Source organism: Hyaena hyaena, unplaced genomic scaffold (genome assembly GCF_003009895.1).
Source record: "Hyaena hyaena isolate Hyena2069 unplaced genomic scaffold, ASM300989v1 scaffold_217, whole genome shotgun sequence".
Taxonomy (NCBI): Eukaryota; Metazoa; Chordata; class Mammalia; order Carnivora; family Hyaenidae; genus Hyaena; species Hyaena hyaena.
In genome coordinates, this window is record NW_024080849.1 from 1,990,276 (window position 1) to 2,009,816 (window position 19,541).

The following is a 19,541-nucleotide window of genomic DNA, read 5'->3' on the forward strand; positions in this document are numbered from 1 at the left end:
GCCCCGCGGTGTGGGCAGCCGCCTCCCGGGAGGCGCGCGGTCTGGGTCGGAGCTCCAGGCCCCGGGAGGAGCCCGGCGGGGCGGCCTTCCCAAGAGGGCGTCGTTGCAGGAGAGCTGAGCACAGACCCGCTCGGCCTCTGCCAGGCCGCCCCCGGACCGCGGCGGGCTCTCGACTCCCGCCCCGGCTCTCCCCTTCGCTCCCAGCCTCCCCTCCCGCCACTACCCCGCCGGCGGCATTTTCCCGTGAGGTGGTCGGCCGGCTGCCGAGTGCATTGTCTCACGCCGCGTCGCCGCGTCCCCAGGTCCCCGATGTGTGTGGCTGTCTGCGTGACAGATGGTGCTTCGGGGGACCGCGAGGGCATGAGGGTCAATTTTCCGGAGAAAGGAGCCCTCGCGTCTGTGTAGTGATTGCTTTGTTTTTCCGGGGAAGCGCGAGGGGGCGAAGAAGCTGCCCGCTCCGGGCTGCCCGCCCTCGGTCCGCGCTCGCGGCCGGGCTCCCCTCCCGCGCGGGGCGCCCTGCGCCGCCGCGGCCGTCCCGCACGCCCCAGGCTGGGCCGAGGCCCGCGGGCGCCGCGGCCTCCGGCCGCCTGGTCCAGGGCCCCCGGGGCCGGCGCGCCCGCGGCGTCCCCGCCCCCCGCCCCAACCCGCGTACACCCCAGAAGTGCTCGCCGTTCGGAGTCATTCGTTTGCCAGGGAAGGGGAAGTGAGGCAGGCGGCCCAGGGGTCGGGATTTGGCCGGAGGAGGCCCCGAACGCGCGCGCAGCCTCCTGGGCCTGCTGTTTCCCCGCTGGGCCGGGCCCGCAGGCCGGGGAGTCGGGTCCGGGTCCGGGATGCGGCCGGGACGTCGCGGGCCCCGGCGCCGTGGGGGAGGCGCGGGGCTCGGGCCCCCGGGCGTGCCCCTCTCCGCGCGCTGCCCGCCCGCTCTCCCTCGGATCCAAAGAAGACTCTTCCTCTTATTGATTGATGTTCTGACTCCCCCTCAGCCTCCAAAATGATGCTGAGTCCGGACCAAGCCGCCGACTCGGACCACCCCAGCTCGGCGCACTCGGACCCGGAGTCGTTGGGCGGCGCGGACGCCAAGGTGCTGGGCAGCGTGTCGGACCTGGAGCCGGTGGAGGAGGCCGAGGGCGACGGCAAGGGCGGCAGCCGGGCCGCGCTCTACCCGCACCCGCAGCAGCTGAGCCGCGAGGAGAAGCGCCGCCGCCGGCGCGCCACCGCCAAGTACCGCTCGGCCCACGCCACCCGCGAGCGCATCCGCGTGGAGGCCTTCAACTTGGCCTTCGCCGAGCTCCGCAAACTGCTGCCCACGCTGCCCCCGGACAAGAAGCTCTCCAAGATCGAGATCCTGCGCCTGGCCATCTGCTACATCTCCTATCTCAACCACGTCCTGGACGTGTAGGGCCGCGGGCACGGCGGGAGGCCGCCTGCCCGACGCCGGGGGGAGCGCCGCGGGGCTGGTGGACGAGGGGGCCGCCCAGCCGGACGGCCGCCGCGAGAGGCCCGGGCGCAGGAGGAAGCTCGCTCGCCACGCGTTCGAGCTCTCTCCGGTCAGCGGGGGATCGAGGGAAGGTTTCCAACTCGGGAAGGTGGGGTTGTCTGGCGAGCCCTGGGGTTTGCAGGGGGCATTATTCCAGGCCAGGCGAGCCTCCGGAGGCGCCCGCCACGCACAGCCTCCAGGCCTCCCCTGCGTGTGTTAGGATCCCTTTAAGGGTGGTTGCTTTAGCTCACTGGAGGCTTTGAGTTCTCCATTTATCTCCCATAGATCTTCACGTTTTGAAAGAATAAGGGCAGGAGCTCAGAAGCTCAGAGTAAAGCCTCCTAACTTGAGACTCTCTGGGATTTTTCTAATTGACAAATCACCTAACATTTGGAGGGGGTGGGAGGGACTCTCCTCCAGTGTAGAGATTTAAGGCACAGAACGGTGGAACAGGGAAGTTTCCATTCTGCTGTGAAAGGGAGGATTATATTAGGATCCAAATAAAACAGAGAAACCCTGAATATGGGTAAACTTAAAAGATAGATTAAGAACAGACACACTGTGGGAAGGTTGAGATTGGTGAGATTTTTAACCCCAAGGTAGGACACCGATATAGACAGGAGAATCCATATTTAAATGGAAATTTTAATATCTGATTGCTTTTTCAGGCGAAGTGCCCCTTTATATATCCAAAAACATCTATTTGTGACCTTAAACATGTGGACCCATAGGTACAGTTAGCAAAAGACAACCTATTTTTATTTATGTTAGAAGGAGTAGAGTATTTTTTCCAAGACATTTATTTTTCAGAGTGGTGATAATTTTACTTTGGATACTCTGTGCCAATTTATTTATAGTCAAGTGTTTACACTTCTTCCTGTGGAATAATTATGTCTAACTTTTTATGTGTTTGTTGAGATTATACTGTGGTCTTTCTTTTTGCTCTAATTATATTGCACTTGTATAACAAATTCCCCACTTCTCCCTGTTTCTAAACATATTTTATATATTAAGATGTTTGTTCTTGAAAGGTTCCTTTGTTGTGAGATCAGCAACACTAGCACTTCACTATTATAGTTTTTTAAAAAAAAAATAAGTGTTGTTATTCTTATCTGTAGTTATGTCTGAAAAGTACAAACTGTTTATAAGGAGAGTAGCTTCATTGTGTGTGTGTGTGTGTGTGTGCTGTTTGTGCGTGGGATGATTTTAGGAAATTAAGTTATTTTCCTAAAAAAAAAAAAAAGAATTCAAAACTACTTTCCTCTGTGACAACCAAAAAGAAAAGTCTATAACCTGAAACTGTTTCATGTTCTCAGCTGTGAAACTCTTAAATCAAGGAGTGTATTTTAGAGGCAAGGAAAAAAAAAACACATCTGCTATCCAAAGATTTTAGTCTTTTTCAGGGTTTTTTTGTGTCTCTGTTGCTTTATATAATGCAATATTTTGTAGTGAAAATAGATATAACCTGGTTTCTATCTGACGAGTTTTTCATATCTCATGAATGGTGCGCTGTTTTGCATATAAATAAAGGTATCAAATAAAGTCCTCTCCTTTATTTAACCATACTGTTGAAAAATCATAAACATCCCCACTGAGCATGAACTATCTTAACGGACACAATCCTTGGAAAGGAACTAGTTAAAAAACATACATATACCAAAAGCAAAACAAAACAAAAACAACAACACCCCAAACCTTAACAAATTTACATATTGAGATGTTTGACACTTTCCCTAAACCTGGACACTGAGTATGTCTAGATGTTCTACGTGTGAGGGTGACATAGATCACCCTACTCCCAATGAGGGATACATTGTAATGCTTATAGGAATATATTATTAGAATCATGGGTTCTTTTGCCCTAAAAGGAATCTTAACCTCTTCAAATTTGATTTAGGAAACTGAGGCGCGGGGAGTTTGAGTGTCCTACACTAAATCACATGGCTACTTACCGGCAGTAAGAAGACTCTGAGCCGGTGACACCGAGTCCTCATGGCATTTGTTAGTAACAAGGTATGTACTGTAGCACTCAAACATCTAATCAAGATGTGACCCCTGCAAACAAGAAAAAAAATTAAGTCCTGGGCCAACCTGGAATATGAAGAATGTCATCTACAAAAGCCTATAAATGTGAAATTGTGTATATGCAGAACACACGAATAACTTTAAAATGATACACACACACACACACACACACACACACACACAGATTATGAACCATGAGTCTGTATCACACCAAATCTCTGGTTGCCAAGTAAAAACTTTAATTCTGTGGATGCTTGGTTTTATGTCTGTCAAATATCTGGGATTCTGAGCATTTTTCACCTTTCACCCAGGTATCTTGTAGTCCAGTTCATAGATACCTAGTAAGTGAGACCTCATTCTCTTCTTCACATTGAGGTGCATAGTAGGAACGCACTTTCAAGGGCATGGGAAAGAATGGAACCTTCTTTGGCTTTGTACCTGCACCACGTCCTGGCTCTCCAGCCTCCAGACATGCTGTGTTCGGACTGAGTATTGGATTGAGATCCTCCTCGCCAGGAACCGTCTCAGTCCTCACAGCACTTCTCTCCTATGTGCCTGAAAAATTGGCCCTGCTCCCATGCCAAAGAAATGGAGTCAACTTCTGACCTCTAGAAACCTTCTGATGGCTTCCCTTTTCCTGGTTTATGAGCCCAATTTCCAACTGACCTACAGTCTTCCCATTGACATCTAGGGGGGATCTTTTAACTCTCTTCCCAGACCACGGCCCTCACCTCTGGTGTTAAGTAAGGCAGACATGAACAAGGGGCAAAGGGCAACATCCTTTCCCGGCCACCCAGCCCCCATGAGGCCAGGAGAGGATCTCTGCAATATCCTTTCTGATCCAAGCCAGCTCAGCACCCTCCAAAGAGAAAGGGAGCCCTGTGGGTAACTGACCTGTCCCTGGCAGGTAGCAGGGACTCAGCTATATGTATTCAGCCACGGGCAAGGCAGCAATGACTCTTCTCTGAATAATGATGGCCATCAATGAATCTTTAATTCAACACGTATTTGTTGAGGACCTACAGTGTGCCAGGCATTATTCTAGACGCTGAAAAGAGAGCAACAAATGGGACTGAGTCTACTGGAGAAGGGACCACGAGGAAACAACATTTAATGGCAAGTTTTGCTCAGTGCTACCAAGAGGAGAATGGCAGCTGAGGGCACTGCGTGCCTGCTGTCGGGGCGGCCCCTCAGAAGGGGTGGAAGCTTGGATCCACCTAACCAGCCGCGCCCACGATCGCTGCAACTTGCAGTGCCTTGTCTTCTCACATCCTGTTAACATGTCCTGTGCTCAAGCCACCAGAAGAGCCCCAGCCGACCTCTCGCCACTCCCCACTGGCGGGGGCCCTGTCCTTCAGCCTTGGCTTGCTCCCTCTTCCTAGACACACTGGGGGCTACGGCTCCTCCCACTGCCCCCCTCACCTTCTGCCCCCTGTCCCAGCAGCCCAGCAACTGGCCAGTGCATCGCCTGTCCCCCGAAAACCGAGCCCCACCTGGCCCAGCTGGTGGGGCCACCTGTGCTGAGTACTTTTACACCCAGATGACTGCTTCACTTCTGCCACTGTCCAGAGACGTCCAGAGAAGAGGGGCAAAGGTCCTAAGCAAAAACCCTGCCCCGGGGCAGGGGGAGGGTAATGGGAGGGCCACTGGCTGAGAGTACGGGCGGGCGGGCGGTGGGATGGATTAGGAAGGGAAGAGCAGGCTGAGGACAGGGCGTGTATGGAAAGAAATGGAGCTGGATGGAGGCGGAGGGAAGGCCTGCTTCCCGTCTGAACCCCGTTCCTGGGCCTTCCTCCAGTGCCCCATCCCCCATGACCCCATGTCTGCTAGGATGAAGTAAGCAGACAGAGCCAACCTCTGGAGTGCCATGATGTATCCAGCCCCTGTCACTGCTGTCTGTCTCTGGATGCCATCTTCCTCCCACTGAGGTCTGGGGTAGCAAGGGATGAGATGCAGGGGACAGCCAGCTCAAGTGCATGTATAGCCAATAGCCCTTCCCAGGCCTGGAGTAGGCATTGTTGGCACAGTAGATATGTTAACAGCTAACATGGAGTCAGCATGTACTATGTGCTTACTGTGCTAAGGCCTTAGCGTGCATTCTTATCTCTCTTCATCCTCACAATAACCCAATGAGGTAGGTACTTTCATTCAACAAGTTTAGGAAACTGAGGCTTAGAGGAATTACATAACTTACTCAGGGTCACGAAATCATGTCTGTCAGTCTATCCAAGTGTCTGCCTTTAGGGGTCCCACTCGATGGTTTTGCTCACTAAAGTGGGGGAGCGTGCCATGCACACACCCTGCCTTTGGCCCTTGTGCCCCATCCCCTCATGCATGTGCCGAGGAGAAGCTTCAGTTCAGGTAAAGCCTAAGGAGTGCAGGTCCCCCAACCAAGTGCACTCACAGGGGGCTAAGACTGAGCCTGAGCCCTGTGTGCCAAGGTCAGAGCATGCCGGGGCTTGGGACTAAGCCGTAGGTGGTGGAGGAGCCTCTTTCTACTTTGCAGGAAGACACCACAGGCAGGTGCAGCTCTGGACAGGCTCCTCCTGAAGGAGACTGGAGCTAACTTGAGACCTTCTGTGACAGTGCTGGTCACCACCACGGTGGGGCTGGCGCTTCAGTCTAGCCCACCCACACTCCTTAGCACGCTGCGGCCCATTCTCCCGGTGCCCCGAAAAGCAGCTTGTGAAGATAGCATGCCATTCCCTGCCTGAAAGCTCTGCTGGACTCCCCATTGCTTACAAATAAAGCTCAAGTTTTTCTTCCAGGCATAGAAATCTTTCACAAGCTTCTTGCAGATACTCTCTAGCATCATCTTCAGCCATTCTCCCTGAGGTTAAATGTGTCTGCCAAATTCGGATTTCCTCTCTTCCCTGGAGATGTCTGGTCCTTTATAACCTGTGCCTTTGTACGCAGCCTTCTTCCCCCTACAATGCTCTCCTCTATTCTTATTTTTTTGCCCAGAAAATTCCAATCATTCCATTGTCACCTAACTCAAAGGTAACCACTTTACAACGCTTTTCTCAGTGTCTCTGGGCAGCTCTCTGCCCCCTGGGGCCCACGCACAGCCCTCATACTAGAGTTTGTATCTCCTATCCCTGTGATTGAAACCCAGGGGCCGGGGGCCAGCTTTAGATTCTGGCTCCAACTCATTCTAGCTGCGTGATGTTGAACATGTCACCATACCTCCTTAAGCTGTGGTTTCCAGATGTGCAGGAGGGGACAGTGCATGCATCTATCTCAAATGCATCTCGTGAGGTTTCCATAGGACACTGTAGAGTGCTTGCCAGAAAGGCAAGAATACAGTCAGTGCTGCATAAACGTGAGCTATTACAATTATTTTGCACTTCGAGTATGCACAGGACACTGTATAGGAGAAACTAAAGATAACACATCAATAGTTCATGATGTATTAATGGCCCGGGGTCTCTGCCACCTGTATTCATGTGCGGATGACACACTGCTGCCTGTACAAGAGCTCAGGCTGCGATAGCCCCTGTCCTAGAAGACAAAACATCACAGGGAAGCAAAGAGCATGGGATGATGATTAAATTAAAAGCATACATTATAAGTGAGGCAAATATCTGAAGCCCCCGCTCCACCACACGAGCCAGGCCTGTCCCACGCCTTTTGCCTTTCCATCGTGGCTTCTGCCCTTCGCACTGAGGCTGCCACAGGCGCTACTGCAGAGTGGTGAGGAGCGTGGCCTCTGACGGGCATGCCGTGTCCACCCCCAGCTCCTCTACTAACCGGCTGTGGCCCTGAACAAATTACTTCCTTCTCTGCCTCAGTTTTTTCACCTGCAAAATGGGGGTGGTGGTGGTGACAGTGGTTCCTACCCTGTAGCATTGTTAGGAAGATTGAGTTAATTCACCTGGAATACTTAGAACGGGTCTGGTGCATGTTGAGAGCGCGGCAGCACTTACCATAATGGCTCTTACAGCAGGTAAGCTTTGTGAAGGTTAAACATCTAAATTATTTTTGAGGTAACGAAGAGAGGAATTGTTGGAGTTTCCTGCGTGGTTGTGCCATGTATTTCCAGATCAGGAGGGAAGTTCCTCGTCTCCTTGACGATCATTCCAGAAAGACACACCATGAAAAAGGGATAGGGTATTAGGATATCAGGAATCTTGGGCAGGTGTAAGAGTGGTGTATGGAGGAGAGGGGGAGGTCCTATCTAGGATCTCCTGGGGGTCAGATGGGCTCACTGGGAGGGGAAAGGACTTTGGGATCAGTCGGCCTGAAAGGCTCAGAGGGTCAGACCCACTCAAGGGAAGACGAACGAAACACCTCCAGAGCGGAGTCTGTGGGGCAGTGCCTGGTGCGTCCTGGTCCTCTCTGAGGGGAGAAAAGTAGTGAGAGCCGGGGTCATTCCTGGAGCAGTGGCAGATGAGCCTGTGGAAGCAGGAGCTCTGCCATGAGGGGAGGTTGCCCTGCTCTGAGGGCAGTGAGTGACTGGGGCCTGGGTAGTAAAAATCATTCAGCATGACTTTTCTGAGCAACTACATTAAAAACCACTCTTATTGGGGAGTTTAAGAACATCTACAAAAGCAAAGGGCATTGCACACTATATTCTGCTATCCTGACATTTCATTTATACTCTTATCCACACTCTCCTGATGCCACTTTGGCTACTTGGAGCAAATTCCACACATCACATCATTTCATCTGTAAACGCATCAGTAAATATCTCTAAAAGATAAGGGCTTTTCTTTAACATAACTAAATTACCATTACTGTGAAACAAATTAGCAGTATTCCCTAACTATCATCAGTGAGGACCTACATATTTGGGGGGATTTCACAGTTGGCCTAACTCACCTTCCTAGATTATCTTTCTCCTCCAGCCAGCTGGACTGTCTTTCTGATGGTTCTCCAATTTATTTATTTATTTTTAAAAACTTTTAATGTTTATTTATTTTTGAGAGAGAGAGATCAGGGGAGGGTCAGAGAGAGAGGGAGACACAGAATCTGAAGCAGCTCCAGGCTCTGAGCTGTCAGCACAGAGCCCGATGCAGGGCTTGAACCCACAAACTGTGAGATCGTGACCCGAGCTGAAGTCGGACACTCAACCAACTGGGCCACCCAGGCGCCCCTATTTTAAAAATTCTTAATTTTGGTGCTCTCCCTCTCTCTCTCTCTCACGTGCACATGCACACACATGCACACACACATACACACACAGCACGAGTGCCCCTCCCACCGCCCTCTCCCTGCTTTGTCCATGGAGGGACAGGCCACTCCAGAGCCCAAGGCTGCTGTGGGGCTATGCTGGGTAGTTAGTGGGTGGTGGCCGCTTAACTGCAACCTGGGGTAAAAGACATACTGCCAGAGCCCAACTCAGGCAGATTTCAAAGCCTTAAAAACAAATAAGCAGGTGGATTCTCTTAGCTGTTGGCTGGGAGCTGGGGTGAGGGGTGCCCCGGAGAAGGAGGAATTCTGAGACATCAGAAGCGAGGAGCAGCCAGCCCTCCCTGAGAGCAGCACCTACGGAGGGTTGAGGATTGTTAACAACAGTGACAAATGCCCCAGCGTGGTCCTCTCGGCTCACAAAGTCTGCCACACATGCCAGCTCTGAGTCCGTCAGGCCCTAGGACGGAGGTATGACGAGCTGACATCCTGAGTGGTCATGGCTCGGTCACAGTCTCCTACCTCGTCAGCAGCGGAGCCACCTAGAAGCCTTTGACTCACAGCGACCCCACACTGTCCTCCCTGGATTGTGGCCTGGTGACTGACCACGAAATAGCAAGGAGTCCAGAGACTCCAGCACTTACGCTGAGCTGGGCACTTTCCGTCATTACCTCATGTGATCCCCCAACAGTCAGTGACTGAGGAGCCCTTATTTTTTCCTCAGTTACAGATGAAGACACTGAAACACAGAGAAGTTAAGGAACAAGCCCAAGGTCACATGGCTAGCAAGCTTTGAATGGGAAATGCAGCTGGGGTGGGGGCAGGAAAATTCAAAACCTTACACTCTGAAAACAGAGAAAAAGGAAAAAATAGAAAAGTTTGTTTGTTTGTTTGTTTGTTTTTGGTGGGAAACAAACCACCACCAGAAAGTACAGGAATTGAAAGGACATGTTTTCTCCGAAGCAGCCAGGAGCAGACATGAGCCCAGCCCACTGGCCTCCCCCTCTTGCCTGGAGCGGGTGGCTGGGGCACAGGTGTGGGGCGCGGTTCGGAACCTGGCCTTGGGAAGCTGGGCCCAAGGGCATCACCCTGCACTGCCCCAGGCCAAGCCTGGGACAAGGGCCACAAGGAGTCACGGATGACCTTGACAACACCTAGACTCAGGGAAGCGGTCAGAAAGCCTTGGTGGTCAGTGCTCCAGCACAATTCGGAGTCCGTGGAAACAGAACCGAGTGTTCCCACTGGAAGGCTGCGTGCAGACACTGAAGATCCGCACAAAGAAAGGGAGCCTGCCCAGGAATGGCACGGCTACTGCGTCCTTGGTGTGACAGATGCCATGCGCCTATGGCAGTCACATACACACACACACCTGCGCTGTCTCCCCACCCTGTTCTTCATTTCTAGTTCTATTTCTGGACCCTGCTATCCATACCCCCTGATGCCAGGCACTTAGTTCTGTCCTGTGGTCTGAGCAAGAGGAACTGGTACTTACTACAGCAGCTAATTATTAATTTGTTTAAAAAACTCCGAAACCCTAATTAAAGTTCTGGGTGATGTTTTTGGTAGTTGGGCCTTGAAGAGGTGCTTGGTTTCCTTGGTTTGCAGGCAGAAGCCAGGGCACCACGGCTGGGGTGTGTGCTGCAGCCCTCGGCCCTGTCCCTGGCGTCGCTGTATTTGCATGTGGGCCCGGATTTGTCTTTGGCTTCTTGTATGGTTTGGGATGAGACCCTCTGGTCCCAGGGGAGGGGGGCAGGTGTTGCTCCAGTCGAGCGAATGGAACCAAATTACAGGCCCGTCTGTCACCTCCTCTGGGAGAAGGTGGAGGGAGGGGGACGGGAGGAAGGGAAGGAGGCGGGGGAGGGGGTGGGGGGAGGGGAGAGGGAAGGGGCCTCGCCGCTGGGAGAACAGAGAGCCGGCATCGCTCTGGCCGCGAGGGGTGGCGAAGAGGACTTCCAGCGAGCGCCGCAGCCGACGTGGTGTGGGGGTGACACTGCGTCCCTGGGGGCCGCTGCGGCTAGGCTTGCGACCCCTGGACTCTTCGCTGACCCTCCGAGATCCTCCGCCACTTAGGCCGCGTCTACGCGGCGCCAGCGAGCACTCACCCTGGAAAGGGTTTCACTAAATTGATGTATTTTCTGACCGCACTGACTTGGGGTCCGTCCCACCTCCTGAAAGCAAACATCCAGCACAGCCACTGCCTTCGTCTTTCCGTCCGGAAAGCGGCTCGCTCGCACGCGCACTCCTGGTTAAGCAGCGCCGAGCTGCACGTGTGGACCTAGACGCCGCGCCCGATGGCCGGATGTCAGCCCCGGGTGGGCACGGCCGCTGAGCCACACCACGGGGCCGCAGCCCGGGATCGCCCCCACCGCAGCGGGGCTGGCCTGCGGCTTCTCAGAAGGACACCCCGGCTCTAAGCAGAGCTCACAATGAGCACTGGGCTGTCTCGGGCAGCCTCCGGGGACCATCCTCCTTCTGAGGGCCCCACGGGGGCAGAGCCGTGTTATTCTAAGCTACCTGAGAAAAATACAAACAGAAAATGTGGGCCTTTTGTGGGCAGGAATAATACACTGCCATCATTTCGCTTTTTCTTATAGACAGAGTGGTACAAAGAATGTAGGAGAGAATTGGGGGGGTGGGGTCTCAAACCAGAGAGAGTGGCTCTGATAGGAAACAAATTCTTGTCAGATTCCCTAGACTTGTGTGGCGAAAACACCGTTTCACATGCCTTATTCTCTCTCCGCGCCTCTGGGGTAGGAGAGGTTAAAGAAATTGTCAGCTCTTACTAGCTCTTTCAATAAGAAAAGAACTGAGGCATAGAGTGATGATGTACTGCAGACCCAAGAAGAGACACATTTCTTCCCCTTTTCTTCAACAATAAAATGATTGACAGAGAGAATTCCCCATGTGAGATGAAAAACAGAATTGCTAGCAGCTAGGGGCTGGAGAGGCTCTGTCCACCCGATGGCAAGCAATGACTGAAAGGGGAAACATGAATTCCATTATGCAGCTGTTGTTGCTGCGGGTTGCCAAAATGCCCAGATGTTCCCGAGCATCTGGGTACTTGACAGCATGTTTTCACCATAGATCCAGATGCTTGGGATTGTGTAGACAAAGACCGAACCTGGACACAGAGAAGCTAAATAACCACCCAGAAAGAGAGGCCCCAAAAGTTGGTCAGGGGACAGGGAGAAGGGGGATCGCGGAGTGACGGGGGAGGAAGAAGAGAAATTAAAGGGAAAAACTTAAGTGAGAGGATAAAAAGAAGGAAATAAATAAAAGTATATGTTCCAAAAGAGAACAGCTCTCTGTTTCCTACTGGCCTGTGCCTCGGCCTCTGGGACAGAGAGGCAGCTGCCTGCCCGTGTCTGGGTGGTAGCGGGCACAGGGGTAGACACACCTGAGCAGTGGTCAGGCCCGGACGCGAGGCTTACCCACAGTGGGTGGCCGCGCCCCTGCAGAGAGGTGAGACTGGGACGTGGGAAAGTGAGCCTCGTCGTGGGGGAAGTGGTCATCCCCCAGCCTCCCGTCAAGGATGCCCACGTTCAGAAAAGCACTGAAATGTCCCGATTAGTCAACTGCATTTCCAGTTATCAATCAGGACGATGGGCTTGGTATCGACACAAGCAGGGCTGGTGTAACAGAAGGAAAAGGGTAATTGATGGGGGGGGAGGGAGGGAAGGTTGTGTGGTTTGGTGACAGATTTGGAGGAGGGACATGATGTTAGGAGGTGATGGTGGGAGTAAGTGTTAGGCTTTCTGAACAGCTCACAAAGCCCCTGGTAATTCCCAAGCTGTCTGTTATCTATGAAATGCAAATCAGGAGGGGAGTGACATCATGTAGGATTATGGCCACAGGGAGTAATTATTTAGACATTAAAGGCTACCGAAGGGAGTGGTTGACAATATTAATGATGTCCAGATGGACAGAGTGTGATGCTAAAATTATTTTCTAGTACAAAGAACAAGGGAATTTTTACCAGGCTTTCTTTTCTATTGGACAGCCTGGATCTCTTGGAGGCTTGCCCCTCAAAGAGATAGAAATACTAAGAGATGGCCTCTGGAATTAAAGTACAATGGGGTTTGCAGAAAGGAGCCAGCCACAGTCTCCAGCTCCTGAGAACAGAGGTACAATCAATATGCAAAACATTCACATAATAATTATGACTCTAAAAAGAGGAAATAATCTCAAGATGGTGTCTGTAACAAGCCAGTGATTGGAAACCCTTCTCTCCCAACACTGGCGCAGCCCCCTTCTGCCTTTCTTATCCAAATACAACTTGCTCCTCCTCAGGGCTCTCTCCTCCCTCCCCCTGCAACACAACACTAACAAGACACAGTGGTCATGGTGTCAACTGCAGAACCACAGGTAACAGTATTCTCAGCCACTGACAAACATAAGGAGAAAGGCATCTTGGCCAAGACCACAGCATGAACAAAAAAAAGGGGGGTGGGGGTGGGGGGTCGGAGAGAGAAAGCCACAACCTGAGATCCAAACTGGGAAAGACTAAGAGGCAACAGCAGGGTACAGAAAACCAGTCTCAAGAAGACCCGGGGGGCAAATATGCTAACTTGGACTGCGCGCCTGACCAGGTCACCCAGAGTTCTGCTCCCTCCTCGGAGCGGGGATCAGTGTTTGGGCAGAAATTCACCAGGGTTCCAAGCCTGCTGCTCACCTTTCTGCCCCAGGTAGGAGGGCAGGTTGCAGCGAGAAGCAGCCCAAACGGGCTTTCAATATATATACGCAGTTCCGGGAGACAAGGAACGGGATCTGGGGACAGGTGAGGTTTTAGCCTCTTACACTTGAAAGTAAAGAGGAGGTTCAGAAAGTGAATAGGTGACTGCAAACTTGGTTCTGAAGATCCCCTCCATCTCTGCCTCCAGAGGTCCTGGCTCACTACAACAAATGCAAGGCACCTCGCAGGGTCAATGTAGACGGGGACTCCCCTAAGCCAGGAGACTTCTGAATGCTCCCACAACCCCTTGTGCCAGCCTCTGTCATGTCACCAATGTCACCACACTGTACTGGCTTATTTATTTTTCTGACTCCTTCCTCATGCTATGAGCTACTTGAAGGCAGGCAATCGGACTTACTGGCCTCTGAGTCATCAGCACCTGGGATGTCCCCTCAACTAATATTTGAATAATGAACTGGAAGAACATCATGGAAAGCTCTGCAAACTGTTAAAGAGAGTCTGACATGGCAGCTTGACAGAGAGGAAGACAAATGATTATGAAATCACGAAATCACTATTATAGGGGATAAAATAAATTCCTTATTCTGGAGGACATATAAGGAACAACAGCAGTGGAGAAGGAACCTAGTGATTAGTAAGAGAAAATCATTGGAGAGAGAATTGGAACAGAAGGCGCTGTCTCATCTATATGCCAATTCTGTTGTTTATTTGAATTCAACAGGTGTTTACTGAGTACTTATATGCTAAAAGGAATATACAGTTTTTAGACAAGAAGATAAATGTTTTGCGGAAGTGCTTTAAGACTGGTGTTTGGGTCTCTTGGCTCTCGGCTCGGATGAGGGGATGGTGCAACAGTCTTTGGCGGTCCCAAATCTGGGTTCATCCGACACCAGTCGCCTCCACCACGCTGCCTGAGTTCGACCCCAACGAGATCAAAGTCTTATACCTGAGGTGCACAGGCGGCGAAGTAGGTGCCGCATCTGCCTTGGCCCCGAAGATCGGCCTGCTGGGTCCGTCTCCAAAAAAGGTTGGTGATTACATAGCCAAGGCAACCAGTGACTGGAAGGGTCTGAGGATTACGGTGAAACTGACCATTCAGAACAGACAGGCCCAGACTGAAGTGGCACTGTCTGCCTCCGCCCTGATTATCAAAGCCCTCAAGGAACCGCTGAGAGACAGAAAGCAGCAGAAAAACATTAAGCACAGTGGAAATATCACTTTTGATGAGATTGTCAACATTGTCCGACAGATGCGGCACTGATCATTAGCCAGAGAACTCTCTGGGACCATTAAAGAGATCTTGGGGACCGCCCAGTCTGTGGGCTGCAATGTTGATGGCCGCCACCCTCATGACATCATAGAGGACATCGATAGTGTGCAGTGGAATGCCCAGCTAGGTAAGAACTACAAAGGCAAATATTTTAATGACAACCAGTGGAAAAAAGACTGGTGTTTGGGGACATATGAATGGAAAATGTAAGTAGTTCAAACAGAAAACAGTAAAGCATGGTTTAGATCAAGTGTTGGCAATACGCATGATGTAAAAATTACTGAAATTCACATTTTGGTGTACATAAATAAAATTATAATGGAACACAGCCACACCCATTTGTTTACTTGTTGTTTATGACTGCCCATGAGCTCCAATGCCAGAATCAAGTAGTTGCAACAGAATTTATAGTCCATAAAACCTAAAATAGTTCCTACCTGGCTCCTTACAGAAAGTTTAAAACTACTGTTGAGAGCAAGACCGCTAAAATCAAAACACCTGATTTCAAATCCCAGTGCACCACTACCTGCTGGCCATGACATGTGGGGTAAGCAGCGTAGCTTTTCTATGCCTTGGTTTTCTCATGTATGAAATGGGTGTAACAACAGCATCTTCTTCAAGGGAATGTTGAAAGAAGTAAGGTGTTCAGAATGATGTTTAGAATGCACCAAGAATATATAAAGAGTTCTCAAAACTCAATAAGATTACATGCAACCCAATTGAAAACTAGGCAAAAGAGGGGCGCCTGGATGGCTCAGTCGGTTGAGCGAAGGACTCTTGATTTTGGCTCAGGTCATGATCTCACCGTTAGGTTCAGTCTGTGAGACTGAGCCCCATGTTGAGCTCTGCACTGTGAGAAGCCTGCTTGGGATTCTCTCTTTCCCTCTCTTTGCCCCTCTCCTCTGCATGTGCATGTGTGCTCTCTATCTCACTCTCTCTCTCAAAATAAAGTTAATAAATAAACATTAAAGAAAAAAAAACTAGGCAAAAGATTTAAGTAGCCACTTCACCAAAGAAGAGATAAGGATGGTAAATAGCACATGAAGAGATACTCAATGTCATTAGCTGCCAGGGAAATAAAAATGAAATCTGTGATGAGATATCACTGCACAACTCTTGGGACAACTTAAAAAATTAGAAACAGCGGGTGCCAGGGTGGCTCGGTTGGTTAAGCATCTGACTTCGGCTCAGGTCATGATCTTGCGGTGCGTGGGTTAGAGCCACACGTCTGGCTCTGTGCTGAAAGCTCAGAGCCTGGAGCCTGTTTCAGATTCTGGGTCTCCCTCTCTCTCTGCCCCTCCCAGCTTGTGCTCTGTCTCCATCTCAAAAATAAATAAATGTTAAAAAAATTAAAAACAAAAAGTTACAATACCAAGTGCTGGTAAGGATCTTAAGCAACTGGAACTCATATTTTGAAAGCAGGAATGCAGAACGGTACAGCCACTTTGGAAAACAATTTGGTAATCTCCTGTAAACATGCACTTATCAAATGACTCAGTAATTCTACTCCTAGGTATTTACTCAAATGAAATGAAAGCATATGTTCACAAAGACATATACATGATTCTTTTTAGCAGCTTTATTCATAACAGCCCTAAAGTGGAAAGGACCCAAATGTCCACAAACCAGAAACGGATAAATAATTTACAGACAACCATACAATAGAACACTAGGCAGCAATTAAAAGCAATAAACCATCCACACATTAACACTCTGCTGAGAAGTCAGACACAACAGGCTACACACCGTACTAGTCCATCCATATGACATTTAGACATTTTAGAAAAGGCAAAGACAGAAAGACAGAAGTAAGACCGGTGGTTGCTTGGATCTGGGATGGGTGTGGAGACTGACTACAGAGAATGAGGAAACTTTCTGGGGTGATGGAAATATTGTATATCTGGAGTGTGGTAGTTACGTGACTATAGGAAATTCAGCAAACTCTATATCTAAAGAGAGTAAATATTACTGAATGTAAATTATATCTCTAAACTCAACTTTCAAAAATTAACATCTTGAAAATTTCCAGGAAACTGAAGATTTGCTACAGATCTATTTTCCAGAACCATGAAGGGAAATGGACCTAGCACAAGGTAGTAGCTGGGCAAATTTTTAACAAGAAAATTCTTGGATTACAGAATGACCTAGGTGACATGAAGTCCCAAAAAAGTTTTAAAATCTATTATAATATGTATGGTCTTTGAGTGTTGGGAAAAGAAGTCTTATTCACAAAAGTGGGTGCAGTTTCAACAATAATAAACCATGTAAAAGTAATTTTAATTTACTTTTTACATATGATTTTTTTGGACGTTACCTATTTTTAAAAATCATCTTCTAGACTGGTTCATTGCTTCATCTCCCTCTCTAACAGATTCAAAATCAACATCTTTCCTATGTTATACTTTCAAACTGGAGTTCCTATTCCTCAGTTCCTAAGCTAAATGGATTTTCAAATTGGCCAGAAAAACCCAAATCCCAAGTCTAAGTGGGACTGAGGCCTGGGATGCTGGCCTGACGTCCAGGTAGACTGAGGAGCCAAAGCTGCCGAAGCTTCCCCCTCCCACTACTGGGAACGAAGATGTGTTAAGTTAGCACTGCTCCCCTTCTTTCCCTCCCCCTCCTCCTACCTCCCTCCCCACCTCTCTCTTTCCCTCTCCTTCCCTCCCACAATACAGTGGATGGGGGATTTCAGGCTCTACCTTTGGGAGAGTCTCACATGTTGATAAATGGAGAAGATATCTTTTACTTTTTTTTTTTTTTTTAGAAAGAGAGAGAGGGAGAGAGCTTGAGCAGGGGAACCAGGGAATGGGGGGAATGGGGAGAGAGTCCATGCTGAGCCTGGAGCCAGATACAGGGCTCAATCCCAAGACCTTGGCTGGGATCATGACCTGAGCTGAAACCAGGAGTCAGATGCTCAACCGACTGAGCCACCAAGCTGCCCCATTTTTTTTTTTACTATTCTAACAATGACTAAACTTGAGGAAGGGCTAGACTTTTTAAAAAATTTTTTAAACATTTATTCATTTTTCAGAGAGAGATACACAGAGTGTGAGTGAAGGACAGAGAAAGAGGGAGACACAGAATCTGAAGCAGGCTCCAGGCTCTTAGCTGTCACACAGAACCTGACAAGGGGCTTGAACTCGAACCGTGAGCTCATGACCTGAGCCGAAGTCGGACGCTTAACCGACTGAGCCACCCAGGTGCACCCGGGACTAGAATTTTTGAAAGTAAGGGAAATTTTGGTCGTTAAGTGGGTACTTTTCTCTGCAAAATTATTTTTTCCTTGTTTAAGAAAAACACTAATAAAATAATAAAATAAAATGTTAATAAAATAATAAAAAACTAATAAAATAATAATATACAGCTATTGAGTATATTTTAGCTCAGAATGAGTAAAATGAGTCATGGAGCAAGCACCGGATGAGGTAGGGAATTACTGCACACCTGAAACTAATATGATACTGTATGTTAACTAATAAAAATTAAAATAAAAATTGAAAAAAGGAGTCACAGAGCAACCAGATTCAGAGAGCAGACTGATCTCACATTTTACCTCCTCTTTCTTCCAAGGCCTCACTAGAATTACAGTAAAAAGATAAAAATAGGTGTACGCTCAAAACAATGAAGAAAACAGTAGGCAAGTTATCAGCAAATGAATCACCTCAACACGCTTTTGGGAGAAGGTGGAAGCCTGCTGACAGATGAGCAGAACTGGGGAAACTCAAGCCGAATTAAATGATGTGCTGAGGGGACTTCATCAGAGGATGTGTCGGGCAAATTCTAAAGGTTTCAAGGTGTGAAGACTAAGCAGAATGAAGGTTGGGAGTGAGAAGTGAGGTCAAAAATTGAGAAAGCGATTGAAGATTTAAATATGGAACAGATGAACTTGTCTGCCATTCCTACCCTCACTCCTACTCCATGGGATAAAGCAGATAGACATTGACTTTTAGCCAAAAGTAGGATTCATCTCAATTTCTTTAGAAAAGAATGACCTCACATGGATGCTAAGTCAACTCCTTTTGTTTTGGCATTTATAGGGCCAAATGGTTCCAATTTCATATAGTATCAATTTCCCACCACTTAACTTTGAAATAAAGCCCAACAATCAACAAATTATCACCCACATATAGAGAGCTCATGGTTAACCTTTCCATTTCCTCATTTAAAAATATGTACAAATATCCAGTTACCACCGGACATCTGAAGGACTACTATAGCATAAAAGAGAAAGAGTCAGATACATAAATTTGATATCAGAATTAGCAAAGATAATTCAGAAAATAATAGCTTTAAAAATGCCCCTGAGAATTATCTTTGAGAGATCATATTAATAAAGGTATTCATAGGAAAACCAGAGAACATGAAAATTTTTTGCAGTAAAACAATATATTTCCTAAAGGAAAAATAAATAGAAGTGTTACAGAATAAAGACAGGGCCACCTCTTATGACACTGAACAAAAATATGGAAAATCTAAGAGAAAAGATAAATAATATGGAGATTCATTTCAGGAGATCTAAAATAGTAATTCCAGAAGAAAAAAATGAAATAAATGAAGGGGGGAAAATTATAAAGAAGTGATACAATAAAATTTTCCATAGATGAAAGTATACAACATTATTTGAATTAAAAGGACCTTGTCAGACAGCCTCTCTTTGTTTCAGTTTCCTCATATGTAAAGTGGGAGAAACAATCATGCCTACCTCACAGAGTTGTTGAAAGCGATAGTACATATAAAGCACTTCCAACAATCCTCCACATATAATAAGTATTCAGTAAATTTTATTTCATTGTGATTATTATATAATCAGTGTTGAGCAGGATAAATGCAGAAACACCACACCTAAGGCATCACTGGGAAATTTTAGAGCTTCAAAGATATAAAAGAACTCCTAAGACTTTTCAGGAATAAAAAAGATGTCCTATAAAAGAAAAAGATTTGTATTG

The 19,541-nt window shown here is 48.6% G+C and overlaps 1 protein-coding gene and 1 pseudogene across 1 annotated transcript; both read left to right on the forward strand.

The window, feature by feature from the left end:
• The first annotated feature begins 991 nt into the window (after nucleotides 1-991).
• On the forward strand, nucleotides 992-1,399 carry NHLH2 (nescient helix-loop-helix 2). The gene has a single exon (XM_039242722.1). The coding sequence runs from the start codon at nucleotides 992-994 to the stop codon at nucleotides 1,397-1,399; it is 408 nt and encodes a 135-aa protein (XP_039098653.1).
• An 11,574-nt stretch (nucleotides 1,400-12,973) lies between these two features.
• The window catches only part of LOC120238786, a 38,445-nt pseudogene continuing 31,877 nt past the window's right edge, over nucleotides 12,974-19,541 (forward strand).

Excerpts from the sequence above, each read along its gene's own strand:
- NHLH2 (XM_039242722.1), top strand. The coding sequence starts at position 992 with ATGATGCTGAGTCCGGACCAAGCCGCCGACTCGGACCACCCCAGCTCG.